General features: G+C 30.3%; 2 protein-coding genes across 3 annotated transcripts in view; one reads left to right on the top strand and one right to left on the bottom strand.

Moving 5' to 3' along the window:
• The window catches only part of LOC127284025 (synaptotagmin-11), a 38,002-nt gene that overhangs the window by 18,038 nt on the left and 5,556 nt on the right, over positions 1-14,408 (top strand). Inside the window, exons 1-3 of one of the 2 annotated variants that reach the window (XM_051309307.1) lie at positions 10,373-10,576; positions 12,026-12,723; positions 12,796-12,954. In XM_051309307.1, the coding sequence (XP_051165264.1) occupies positions 10,516-10,576; positions 12,026-12,723; positions 12,796-12,954 (918 nt within the window). In that variant the 5' untranslated portion in view covers positions 10,373-10,515. Of the gene's footprint in view, positions 1-10,372; positions 10,577-12,025; positions 12,724-12,795; positions 12,955-14,408 lie in introns of those variants that run through there. The other variant, XM_051309308.1, reaches the window with a different exon arrangement.
• LOC127284026 (arrestin domain-containing protein 17-like) lies at positions 864-8,969 on the bottom strand. Its single transcript, XM_051309309.1, has 7 exons — positions 8,508-8,969; positions 7,063-7,218; positions 4,027-4,238; positions 3,645-3,827; positions 1,544-1,755; positions 1,213-1,445; positions 864-1,070 (listed from the first exon to the last, which is right to left on the bottom strand). Exons 1-7 carry the CDS (start codon positions 8,620-8,622, stop codon positions 940-942), a joined length of 1,242 nt encoding a protein of 413 aa, XP_051165266.1. The 5' UTR covers positions 8,623-8,969; the 3' UTR covers positions 864-939.

Raw genomic sequence — 14,408 nt, 5'->3', positions numbered from 1 at the left:
CATAAATTTAAAAATAAAACAAAAAATTTTTTTTTTAATATAATTAGGTAATTAATTAATTAATATTCCCTTCTTTGGTAAATGGTAAATAAATAAAAAAAATCCTTCTTTGGTAAATGGTAAATAAATAAAAAAATCTGCAATTTTTCTCAGCCTTTTTATATTTTTTTATTTAATGACTTATTAATAGTTCAATTACACTCTTATAATTTAGTTTGAAGAAAATTATTGTTATCATGAAAACAATATCTTTGGAAACACAACAACGTATATATTAAGCTTCATTATTTAATACAAAATTATTCTACGTCAAAAATGTTATCAAAAATTATTTTACATTTATATATCCAACAAATAGGAAAGAATTTTGTAAAAAGAACATACCAATAGTATAAACTATATATATATTTTTTTTTGTGTCAAAATATTTTTGAGCTTTTTCTTTTTGTGATAAAAGCCCCAAGGCAGTGACAGTTAAAGCATCTTTAAAGATTTTTTTTTGTATCTAATGTGTCAAAATATAATAATACACTTTCATTAATTTTTGTCCCTTATTTGAATATAATTATTAAATCCAGTACAATTTTATTTATGTAATAAAAGTCTTTTTTTTTGAATATTTATAATATATTTAAGAAATTTAATAAAATACTCAATTATCAAAAATAACAATTAATTTTGTTACCATATAAAAAATTATATACAATCGTATCAAAAAAACACATTAAATTTATTATTGTATAATAAATAGTAAATAAACTTTTAAATTTCTTTGTGCATTTTTCTTTTTGCATTTTAAGCTCTTTTAATTAAGCGTAAGCAATCAATTCTGTCATGTATTCATAATGAAAATTTATAACGAAAAAATTAATATCACTTTTATTGAATTGTTCTTAATTTCCATAGAAATTAATGATTTTATGATTAACTTTGAAATTATTAAGTTTGGGCAAAATTATAAACCGGATATCGAGGTGCAAAGTGATTTCTGGTACCCATAACATGTTCGGATTCATCGCGATCACGTAGACTTCGTGCTCCATTCATTGATTCTTCATAAGATGGTGGAGCTGAATAAAAAAGAAAAAAATATAATAATATACACTCTAAATTTTAAAAGTTACTGATGAAATAATGAAAACTCTACCACCAAATCATTCAGTAAAATTTCACTGATTAAAATTTAGAGTGTCAAAAAAAAAATCCACTTACGCAAATTGGGATAAAGATTTCCAATTGGTGAACTGTCGGGAACAGCGTACTCCGGAGCTAATTGTGGAGCTGACGGTGTAAAATCACCAGCAGCTGTTTTCTCTGGATTCCATCCATAAGAATTATCTTTTATTGGATATTCCGGTTTTGCAGGAGCCACTAAAGACTGATAATTCGCCAATGGAACAGTTCCAATAAAGACTAGAGTACTCTTTCTTAAGTTTTTGCGATACCTAATGTGAAAATGCCACATGAATTTTGTTGTCAATTATTAATAATTATTTAATTCGACATAAATTAAAAATAAGTTATAGAAATATATTAAATTTACCATCCATCGACGCAAGCTTCAAATTTCAATTCGTATTTAAGATCAATGATACCACAATTATTTAAATTTGAAGGTGGCAGTGCGGGAATATCCAAAGATTGTTCATAGCTAACGTTTCCATTACCGTCGACTGGACCTTTGCTTACTTCTGCTATTGTCATATATTCTGTTTTTGTATCCGTATGAGGAGTATTAACTCGATAAGTAACAACCTATGGAAACAAGTTAAATTAACATTAAAGTAGTACTATGCACTGAAAAAAAATTCCTAGGCAATTTAGCTAGGCGAGAAGAACCCACTAAAAATCAGTGTCACATTAATTAGGATTCCTAGTTATCGCAACAAATTCCTTGCCATAATAACTAGGAATTCTAGTTAATGTAACTCTGATTTTTAGTGGGTTCCTCTCGTGACTAGGAGCCTAGGCATTTTTTTCAGTGTGGGAAATTTACCATTGGCTAAACATTGGAAGCCAATGATTCGCAACAGTGTGGACATCCTAAAGTTTAGCCAATGATTCATCAAGCTTCATATTGGTAAATTTTTGCTTCTATATATCTAAGGAGGTCTCTCTTGCCCTGAATAATTTATGGCTTATTGTTAGAGATTTGGAGATGGAGGTTGCTCCTAATAAAACCTGTTGCATCTTCTCAAGATCTAGACTCTTTTTTGAGAACTGCGGGATACACATATAGGAAATACTCTTATCAGATGTGACACAGACTGCGGGATACCTGGGCCCATGTAGGACTATAATCCCGATGTTGAAGCAGTATCTACTTTTCAGCGAAACCACTACACGACATAGAGAAACGGCGGTGATTTAGCAAGCCTTTTCACTACCGATGAAGGGGAACGTTCATGGGAAAATTGCTGCTGTATGGCCTTAAGACCAAAGTGGTATTAAGAAGACCGAGCGCCCTTCCAGGAGGAAATGGTTAGTATTGTCGTCCTTCGCTCAGACAAGATTCAAGGATCTTGAGTAGGAAAAGAGTGGCAAAGTACCCAGCGAGGACCTCATGGAGGTTCCGTCTCCGAACTACGCTCCGCTTACATTGAAATATCTAGATATTATTCTTAAATAGAAAACTCACATAACTTTCCCATGTAAAGCAAATTACTAATCGAGACACTAGAGCCCTTGGTATCCTGAAGTTCTTTCTCTTATACACGGAAAAAATTTTGGGCGAATAAATGTTCCAATGAGACGAAAATGCACGAAGTGTAGCACGACTTTAATTTGGAAAAGCAATGTTTCTTGCTTGAGCAGGCTGACCGCCCGAAATGGTCGTTGCTGCAGTTCTAAAAATAAGTTGCCCAAAACTTGAGCCACCGAAGAAGAAATGCGTTGTAGAAAGCGTTTAGACCGAAATTTTTAAGTTTTTTGAGACGAAGATGTCCCAATTTGGAAACGAATGAAGTCCCTCTAAACGAACTCCTTTTTCCTCCTGACATTGAGGTCGTTAGAAAGTTTGGTAGCTATCTCTGTTCTGCTAAGTTGGTAATCCGATCTCTGACTTTGGCTTTTGTTATTCTTAAGCCCATTCATGTGGATATTCATCATGCCGATTAAATTATCCAGTATGAAGTTCCTTACACTATAGGCAGGACTTAAGTAATGGTAGAAGCTCTGGGTCTGTGACTACGTTCTCTCTACAGTGTGGCACCAATCAACTTCCTACAGAGAGGATTATTTCTATAAGAACAACAATGTATTTAACAAAGTTAAAATAAACTTTGCATTTCATCAAGAACATTCAGACTCAGAACACTGGTAGCCACGTTCTATAGAAGCCCGACAATCATTCAAGTAATTGCTATTTATTGCCATGTAGTAAAAGTGCAGCTGCACCAAAGGTGACCAAACTGTCCATCAACTGGACAAAGGACTATTTAAACTCATTCTCTCAAATTCAATCTCAAACTTAACATTACATTTAGAGGATTTTAATTATATTTATACCCAAGGGTTAGTTAAATTTTAATTAATTTTTTTAACTTTTTTGTATTTTCCCTTTTATTTAAGGCTGAAAAATAGTTTCTAAACAAAAATCTGAAATTGACCAAAAAAAAAATTATTTACAAGGAAAATGTGTGTACCTTCTGAAGTATCAGTTTTACAGTTGTTACTTCAACACCAGACTGATTTTCAACATTGACCTTAATTGGCATCGATTGTCCTGGAACATATCCTCGCACTGGAAGTGAAATGTTTACGGAAAGAGGCGCCGAAGCACAGCAAAGACAACAAAAAGTTTTTGTTTTTTCCTCCATAATTGGTTCCTGAGTGTAAAATAAAAAAAAAATTGTTAAAAAAAATACCTGGTAAAAATTTTATCAAGTAGAAATTTACCGTATTGTTTTATTTTTTTTTATTTCTATTTTAAATTTCAAAAATCACTTTGATTTTTCTCCGAATAATATTTTGATTTGTAATCTAAAAAAGTAAATATAATGTATATAGAAATTATGAAAATATTACCATTGCTCTGGATTCAGTGTTGAGATCGAAAGATGATACAACTGTGAAAGCATCTTTGGTTTCATGATCAAACTTCCAAGGTCGATCCAGAATGGCTTTTATTGTATATCTAACGTAACCCAAATCCGACTCAAAACTGCTGGGTATATTTGGTGGCAATGAACACATGAAGGGATAGAAATGTTCACCAGCTTTTAATTCAACTTCACCATCTGAAAAATAAAGATTTAATTTTAATTTTAGCTCAATTAAGGCTAATTACTGATGAAATCTATGAGCTCGGTTAGGAAAACAGACTCTCTTGGAATCAAAATTCAAGAGGAACTTTGCTGTCGATCTCCTAAAACTTAACAAGATATACCATCAGCACAAAATAGGTAGACAAGTTTCATCAAGATGCAGACTTTGTGATTATAATGAAGAATCATCGATTCAAATTCTACTTTCTAAATTTGAATTAATAACTATTCGCTGATTCCCAGCTGCATACTCTGGGATAATTAAAATAGCGACTATTCGCTAGTAATCAGCGAATTCAAATTTAGAGAGTATGTCACTGCCTTTGCAGCAATTAGACATCAATACTGGGCACAAGCGTTTATGGACCGAGAATGGATTCATAGTCTCTCAGTTATAGAGATTTTGGCCTTCTGAAAAAGGACGTACATCTGAGTAGGTTATTTTGCATCGAGCTTCCTAGAGATATAGGTAGGGGAAGTGCGCCGATTGTGGGCAGGTATTTTTTGACAGCAAGTACACTGAGAGAAGAAAAGCACAGAATCCGTACTGTGACGAACGCCGGCCGTGTAATAAGGGTGTCAGTATCAGTTCTTTAGTTCTGTTCAGTTGGTGTCGTTCATAGTTCAGATACTAAGCTCTAGCAGCGCGGCAGCGGTGTGAACTAAGTTATACGGAATCTGTCTCATAGCGACCGACAGATACTGTACTTCTGAACAGTTCATAACTGTGTACAGTATCTATACTCAAGCCAAGTACAACATTCATTTCACATTTTAGTACGGCGTCTATCACACAGTGACGCTGCTGCTGCGCTCAACTTGGTGTACAGATGCTGAACTTCTCTATTTCAGATTCCGTGCTTTTCTTCTCTCAGTGTAGATGTTGCTGATCTGAGTACGATCAAACGTGTATGTTAACAGTACACTGCTTTTCTGTTAATACCGAAACGACACGCGCATTTGATTTTTTACTTTTTTCCAAATGTTTTTTTAAAGATGAATTTTGTTTTTATAACTAAATAGTCCACTAAAATCTGCTCGACAAATCTGAAAGTTTAAATCTCTTTAATCTTCTATAGTTTGGTCTTTAGTTACACTGTGAAACGAAAAGTATTAATTTAATATCGACTTTAGGTACAAATTGTTATTTGGTTATTCTATTTTGATACCTAAAATCGGCACTATTTTATTACATTCTTTTTAAAGTGACTTATAACTCACAAAGCCAATAACCGAATTGTTCCATACAAGAATAAAATTTTATAATAGTGTATTCCCTAACTCACAAAGCCAACAATCAAAGTGTTTTATAAATCAAATTTTATATTAAGATGTTTTTCCTAAATCACAAAGCCAATAACGGAATTGTTCCATAAATGAAATTTTATAATAAGGGGGTTTTCCTGACTCATAAAGACAACAACCGAATTTTTCCATATAAATAAAAATTTATAATAAAATGTTTTTCCTAACTCACAAAAGCAACAACCGAATTGTTCCACAGAAATAATTTCGTAATGTGTTTTCCCAAATTCACGAAGCCAACAACCGAATTTTTCTATAAATAAAGTTTTATAATAAGGTGTTTTTTCTATCTCACAAAGCCTTAAAGACTTTTTCCAAGGAACAAAAATTAATTAATTTTTTTGCAGATTTTGATATAACAATGTGGAAATGAAACAAAATCATAAAAACCATGGGCGAAATCGATTGCCAAGGAAAAAACGATTAGACCGATAACGATTAAAAAAAATATTCCAAGGTTTCCAAGATTTCAGCAATGGTTTAAAAACCGTAAATTTAAAAAAAAAATTCCCATGGTTCAAAAGATTTTAGCAATGCAATGGTCAAAAATCCGTAAATTAAGAAAAATAATTTTCCCATGGTTCGCAAGATTTTAGCAATGGTCCAAAAACTGTAAATTTAAAAAATTAATTTTCCCATGGTTGGCAAGTTTTCAGCAATGGTCCAAAATCAGTACTCCCAATGATTGATCAGTGTGTCAGTAGTACAATTATATCTTCCTTGAGGATTTATGTTCCATAAATAAAATTTTGTAATGACGTGTTTTTCCTAACTCACAAAGTCAACAATCGAAATGTTGTATGAATAAAATTTTATAATAAATTGTTTTTGCAAAAAATTTGTAGCCTGAATATTTGAATGTTTTTTTAATTTTTCTTGGTAGGTTATAAGTTTTGGAGTTTCAATCCAAGTTGTTTCGTTCATTCCAGAAATGCTTTCTAGGTTAATCTTCTATTAAGGTGCATTCCAAGATGTTAAAACAATACCAGCCCCATGCAGAAGTTGATTATTTAGTTTTATTTGAAGACACGTGTTCTTCCGCGTATAGTGAATGTAAAATGAGAATAAACTTGGATTCATTAACAAAAATTCTCCATTTTTAAAACCTTTTTCCAAAAAATTTTATGTGTTCTTGTAATTTTGCTAATTCAGTATTTACAGAATCGTAAAGAAGGAAATAGTAAAATATTTGTTTACATTTAAAGGCAATTAATTGTAGATCAATCTAGTGAGCGATAAAGATCAGATTGAGTGTATATCTTTACAATCTTTATCATTTTCTATGATCTTGAAAATTTTTAAATCATCAGCATTCAATGAAAAATATCAACACTTAAAGAAGAAATATATCTATAATAAGAAAAGATGAGAACTAAAAGATAAAATAAATCAACATGTAACTCATATTACAATCTGTATATATAATTATTTATGTAATACAATGAATCATTAATTAGAAAAATAGAAATAAATATAATTATGCAATTCTCACCAGATGATTGTCCAACGACATTATATTTTATAGAAAAATATTCTTCGTGACCAGTAAGCAATTGTTGTTCATTTTCGTAACGACCTTCGTTATTCAATTGTTGTTTGTCCGCTGTCCAAGAAGTATTGGCCTCTCCTTTCATCTTTACACATATTCCTAATACATATATGTAAAACAAAATTAATTATTTATTTCTAAATTTTAATTAATAATAGAAATAAAAAAAATGGTTTTCTTTTTATTTGCACTTATTTATTGAAACTAAATTGGAAATTCAATTTTTGAAATATTATATCTATTTGAAAAAAGTGAAAGCATTGGGAAACTAATAAAATTTTATGATTTCTAGCTAAATCTAGAATAATTTTATTACCTTTTTGCTACCTACTTCCGACAATTTAGTATATGGAATTCGACAAATAGAAAACTACTCACGTCTATACCGTAGACAATAATGTATTTTTAGATTGTGAATTATTTTTACATATATTGTTTGTTCAATAATGTAATTTTTTTTAATCATTAATTGAAAATCATTTACTGAATAATTTATTAACTTTTAAATTTTAAATGCAATTATTGTCTTCTTTATCATCATTAGAATATTTGGTAATGACTATTTTTAATTATTATTATTTTCTGATAAATTGTACAAATTTGTTAAACAAACCAAAATTTTTCTAGTAAAAAAATCTTTGGTTACTTATTCACATATCTTCTAGTTAATATTACCAGAAATTAACCATAATTATTCAACTATAGAACTGTCCTCTCTAAATTTAAATTGGTGAAAAGTGAGCTACTAATTTTCATTAGTAAGAAGTTTTACTAATTTTTAGTAAAATATTACTTTTTGATTTACTAAAGTTTTAGTAAAAAATTAGTGAAAATTCTTACTAATTTAAATTAGTAGCTCATTTTTCACTAATTCAGATTTACAGAGTCTAGTTTTATTAACTAGTAACTTTAATTAGAATTTTTTTTTCAATGTTCATTTTCCTCGAAAATCTTATATATTTTTGATAAAGAAAGGCAATTAATAAATTAAATTAATAAAATTAAGAAATATTTTCTTTCTCTAAATCTGAATTAGTAAAAATGTTTACTAATTTAAATTAATGACTCGCACTATTTGCTTTAGAATTAGTTAGTATTTTACTAATTGTTAGTAAAAGTTGCTAATAATTAGTAAAATTTTACTAATTCAGAAGCAAAAATTGCGTCACTAATTCAAATTAGTAAACATTTTTACTAATTCAGATTTAGAGAGTAAATAGCATGAATTTTTAAACTCGAATTTAATCATTTAATTTTAAATGTCGAATAAAATATATATATATATATATATATTTTTTTTTAATAAAAACATAATATTAAGAATAGAATATGAGAATTATTATACTATAATTAAATAAAATATAGTAAACAAATATATCAATACAAACCACGAATTTTTTTCGGTGAATCTAAAACTAATAGAATTCGTCCCGTGACATTTTGTCCAGGATAATAAGTTTTCCAGGGATTATCGAAGAGAATTTTAAAATCTTTTAATCCCATATTTTTTTGAAATATCACTCAACCGGTTTTATAAATTATTATCGGTGTCTTTCTATACAATCATAACACACACACTATATATACACCGAATGTTGAAAAACATAAATTCGTATATACTATTTTTTAAAAATATATAAATTTTTAAATTACTATATCTCGCCGAGCACTGAAGTTACATTTTTTTAAAAAATGGAATCATATGTGCTTATTTTTTTTTTAAATAAATTATAACTAAATAAATTGTTAGAGGTAAAAATTTTAGTATTTTACTATATCAATAGTGGGTATATGTGTAACTATGCAGCTCGGAGTTAGTCGTATAAGCAAACTTGGGTGAGGGTCTTTTCTCTTTTTCTGCGCATACTCTACACCATGACGTCAGTCAACCTAGTGATAAATAAAATGTATTCCCACTTAGATGCAGGAGAAAGAAGATGAGAGACAAATGTGATGTGTTATGAAATTGACGTCACTGACCGCTCTCGACAATTCCAAAAATTTTTGCATTTCATTTTTTTTTTTTTTTCATCTATTGATATAAATAAATGCGAAATTTTTTTAATTATTTGTATTTTTTATTTAAAAAATAATTATTATTTCTATTTTTAAAAATTATTCTTAAAAAAATGCCCAAATTTTAAAGAAATTAAAATTTATAATTATTATTATTATTGTTGTGTTGGTAATTTTCATGGGTTTTAAGATCCAAATAATTAAATCAAATAATTATTGTTCAAACGTTTCAATCCATATATGTGGATCTTCATCAGTGAAATTTTTATTATCTAAACAGAATAATATAAAAATTTCACTGATGAAGATCTACATATATGAATTGAAACGTTTGAACAATAATTATTTGATTTAATTATTTGGATCCTAAAGCCCATGAAAATCACCAACACAATATTATTATTGTTGTTATTATTTTTATTATTATTATTATTATTATTATTATTATTATTATTATAAGTAATAAAAAAAGATTAGAAAAAAATAATAAAATTGTTATCTATTTATAAAAAAAGAACATTTAGCGATAAAAAGAAAACTTTTTTCATCTGCTTTTTTAACTTAATATTCTCTTCCAATCAATTTGTCACAGATTATTAAAAGAATATTAAATTAGTGCGAGTATGATTTAATGAACATTAAATTTCTCTTTAAATTGAAATCCAATATTGATGTGCAACTTGGAAGAAAAAATTTTTTTCTCTTCAATAAATATTATATACTAAAAAAATCAAAATGATTTCTAATTAAATTACATACAAATATAAAATAGCTAAATCGATTTCAATTTTGATTTGAAATTACTATATTAGACTGAAAAAAAAAATAATTTTAAGACTTTTTTTTTAACAAACAAAATTTTTCTACTAATCCAATCTTTTTGGGGATTAAAATCGGTTTACATTTTAAAAACTACTTGTGAATTGAGAAAAAATTCTATATATGTTTTTAGATGCTTGACCCCAGACAAAGCGTTTATGAAAAAATTTTGTAGAAAAAATAAAATTCGTTTCAAAAACCATAGGTATACTTTTTAGAGAAATTATTTAACTCAAACATTCCTTGGGGGTGAAAATTTAGTTCTCTCATGTATCATATTTTTTTTTTAACGAGCAATTTTCTAAAAAAAAAAAAAAAAAAACTGTCATATAAGTGACATTGCGTCTCAAAGAGTATATCTTTTTCTTGATGGAAAGCTCACGCGCGCAAGCTCAGACGGCCTATTGATCCGTTTTTCCAACATTCTATATGATCTTGTGCCAGTGCAAGGTGTACGCTCTAAAAATCAAGTCTTGTGTTTCTGGAAAAAAATAAAAATTGAATTAAAAAAAACCAAATTTTTAAGGATAAAGTGTCTCCTAAAAAGTGTGAGGAACGACGATGGGGGGTTTTGACGGTGGGTTTTTTGATGACGGCCCAAGCATCAAACCTGTCGAGCCCGGTGAGTCTATTTATGATGATACTGATAAAATATTACAATACCAACCGGTTGATGATAAACCATGACATAAAACATGGCAAATATAAGAATCGAAACAAAAATAAGTGGCACATCGATCTCTCAATATGACAAAAAAAAAAAGAACTGGCATATTTTCTTGGTACAAATTACTTTCGCTTTATTTTTCAAAAAAAAAATCATCTTTAAACTCAATTGGAAAAAAAAATCAAAGAGTCTGCGTGGGATATATATTGTACCCGCAAATTCCCTGGATGAGTCATTTATTGAAAGGGGAGAATTTTTTTTTTGCAACTGTATAATAATTTTTGAGACTACGTAATAGGAAATGAATTTTTAAAATGAATTTTTTTGGGTGATTTTGTATATTTTATGGGATTATTTCTTATTGAAGGCAATAACACATGGAAAACTTCAAGACGTCGCCATTACAATATTATATATATACCCACCCTTTGATGCATATGTCAAAGGTGCATGTCACTCAACTTTTCATTGAATATCACACGAGAGTTGTATTATTTTTCTGAAATTCAATTTTAAAAATGAGAAAATAATTTTTATTCAAAAATAAAATGATTTTAAAGCATGAATTATAATTTTTTTTTTTATTAAATATCTCTATTGCACTTTTCAGCGAAAGATATTTTTAAAATTAATTAAAATTTAATAAGGGACTGAAATTCCAATACAGTTCAAAAATGCTCAATTTTTTGTTATTTTTTTTAACTTCAACAATAAATTTTGGCTCAAATATCTAAAAAACAAAGTTTATGATACACAAACATATTTTTTTAAGCCTTCTAAATATTTAATCCAGTGAGCAAAAAACCATGTTCGTTCCAAAAATATTTTTAGAATGTTTCATGCCAGCCAAAAAATGTTCTAGAACATTATTTAAATATCCATGTTCTTAAAATGTTTTAGAACATTATTTGACGGACATGAAACGTTTTATGAACGTTTTTAGCGAACGAACATGGAGTTTTGCCCACTGGGAAGGCAGTAAAATTACAATACAGTTCGAAAATTACCAATTTTTAAACTCTAACACAAAATTTTGGCTTTAAATTTTAAGGCAATAAAATTCCAATAATTTTGATTAAAAATTTTTTTCTGCTTGTGGCTTTAATGCCTAATAATAAATTGTGCATAATAAACCCAATTAGAACAGAATATATAAAAAAAAAAAATTTACCAGTTATTTGCAGTTTTTATCTCTTTTAAAGAATACTAAATTCAGATTCTTCTGAGCATACTCGGAATTTGGCAGAGATTTTACTAATTTCAATTTTCCGTAAAGAATTTAGAAATCTTCTATTCGATGAAAATTAATGAAATTTCTGACAATTTTCAAAAATACTCAGAATTTGTGAGAAATACAAGTGCGCTTTATGAAAAGAAAAATTCATTAAAAAAAAATTATTACAGTCTCAACAGCGGCACTCATTGGAGCATGCCTCGGTACATCGGCCGTCGTCTGTGCCGTAGTAATGACCTGGTGGCTCTGCCGACGACGTAGAGAACATACAAAATTAAATTCCGACAAGTCCCTTGCATTTAGACCACCACATCGGAAACCAACAGCTGTTAAGAGTCCAGGAAGTACAACTCATTATCTAAAGAAAAGTCCAAGTCCCACTGGCCCGTCAAAGAGTCCTCCCGGTTCAGGTGGTCAAACACCGAGTCCTCCAGGTTCTCAGCATTCTCAATCCAATGGTCATGGACCACAAGTTCATTCACCTCAAGACTCGAGATCACCAATTCAAACGCCATCTGGTGAAACGACAATGGCCATTGAAAATGAAAGGGACAAGGCTGAATTGGAGAATAGCGAGAAGGTTGATCGAGGAAATGGAAATTTCCCCGATATTGGAAAGGATGGTCTTGGACAATTGGTTTTTAAATTACGTTATCTCAGCGAACAAAATGCACTTGCCGTCACTGTTGTCAAGTGCAAAGGTTTACCGGCAAGAGGTCAACATAGTGGTAGCAGTGATCCTTATGTGAAACTTCAACTTCTACCGGACAAGCAACATAGAACCAAAACACGAGTCTTGAGAAATACCCGGGATCCAGTTTATGATGAGGATTTCACATTCTTTGGAATCTCAAAGAGTCAGCTCCAGGTATTAATTTAAAAGAAAATTTTTCTTAAAGATATTACTTTTAAAGCCAAACTATAATAAAATATTTTGCAGAAAATTAGTCTCCACTTTGTCATCATGAGCTTTGATAGATACTCACGAGATGATGTGATTGGCGAGGTAATTTGTCCTTTGCTATCGGTGAGCGATTTGGAAGAAGCGATGAATCGACAAATATCTTTGTGTCGGGAAATTTGCCCTCGAAGTTTGAAGGTAATTGAAACTCTAAATAAAAACACGAATTTTAGTATCTTGGGTTAAAATTAATGGAATTGAATATAGTAATATCGTTATTGATGTTTCCGACATTAGAGCTCTTCCCGAACCTAAATTTTAACTAAACTTTATTTACGCCAACGAAACATTGTTTTATTCTAATTTATGTATTGAACTGAAAAAATTAGGTTACGCTTTTTAAATAATTCGAGCGAAAGTTATTAACGGTTCGACAAAAAAAATTTACTAGTCACAACCCAAAACGGTTTAGTTGCTTTTATATCAAATAGAATGTTTTGAAAGGACAGCGGGAAATTGCGTTACAATGTAGAAAATCTTTTTTCGAAAAAGAAGTGAGACGGTATCTGGCCTGGTCTATCGGCTTGCGAACGGTATGACTCCTGTGGACAATAATCCTCGTTCAACTTATTTCTTTTCTTCAGAAATTCGCAAATTGATTATTCGTGTCTCTTACTGTATATATCGTCGTTCAAACATTCGTTCAACATAGTCATCGTTCTACAACACTGACTATCAGTTTGTAAATTAAAGTGATCGTTTTCCAATAGTAAGGATAGGACACCACGAACACCCTCGATTGAGGGCGGGACTTTTCCAATCCCTAGGAACTAGGCAGGTTGTGGGGAACTTCGCGACATTTTGATTTTAATTAATATTTTAGAGGATAAGGGTTTAGCTCATGAAAATCGACACAATGTATTTGAACGAAGACTCCTGAAATCCATGTGATTTAAAAAGAGATTCGACCAGCGGCGAAATCCATTGAGCAGTTGCGAATAAGAATATTGATTGATCGTACTTACCGATTCGCAGATCGCTGTTTCGCTGGTGATTCCTTTATCATTAATCCATATTAATGAAGGCGCAGAAATTAATAAAAAAAACAAACGCTTCTCTCTGATTTTTAAAATCAAGCGCAATCATAATCGCAATCTTTAAGACCCTTCGTGTGGGGTCCGATAACACCCGAATATTTAATTAGTTCAACGACCAATAGTCGCGGTAGCTATCAGGCTAGTGCCTGGCGCGATGAGTTCTGAAATGGGAAAAACCACCAGGAACAGCATATTTATCATAAAAAAAAGAAAACGATTTCGATCGTTACAAGATTCTTGCTCTAGTTGTTATGCCGCAACTCACATGTCGACAGTTTTAAAGAAATCTGATCAGTTTCTTCTCTAATATCTCGCTTTAAGCGATGTGAGTTTTTAACCACTGCCCCACGAGTCCAATACCAGATGACCAGAACAAGGAGCGATGTATTTGCCAGAGCAAACACAAGTCCAAGTGGGCACCCGATCCCCGTGGTACCATTAGACTCTGGTACGAGTACCAGTTTGAGGATTTTATTCAAGCCTCGAGCCTGGCCTTATTAGTTGCCTTTTAGCATGAGTAATGGTGCAACTGGTGGTTTAAAAAGTAATTTTTTA

The sequence above is a fragment of the Leptopilina boulardi genome, unplaced genomic scaffold (genome assembly GCF_019393585.1).
Source record: "Leptopilina boulardi isolate dan_hultmark-lab unplaced genomic scaffold, ZJU_Lbou_2.1 LbouV2_316, whole genome shotgun sequence".
In the NCBI taxonomy this organism is placed as follows: Eukaryota; Metazoa; Arthropoda; class Insecta; order Hymenoptera; family Figitidae; genus Leptopilina; species Leptopilina boulardi.
Note: the sequence above shows the minus strand (reverse complement) of the source record. Positions and strands in the feature narration are given on the sequence as shown.

What these genes read in the sequence shown, in the direction of transcription:
- LOC127284026 (XM_051309309.1), bottom strand. Translation starts at nt 8,622, where the DNA reads ATGGGATTAAAAGATTTTAAAATTCTCTTCGATAATCCCTGGAAAACT. An exon ending in TGTCGTTGGACAATCATCTG is followed by an intron (nt 4,239 to 7,062) that starts GTGAGAATTGCA and finishes TTTATTTTTCAG; the next exon opens with ATGGTGAAGTTGAATTAAAA. An exon ending in ACACTGAATCCAGAGCAATG is followed by an intron (nt 3,828 to 4,026) that starts GTAATATTTTCA and finishes TTTTACACTCAG; the next exon opens with GAACCAATTATGGAGGAAAA.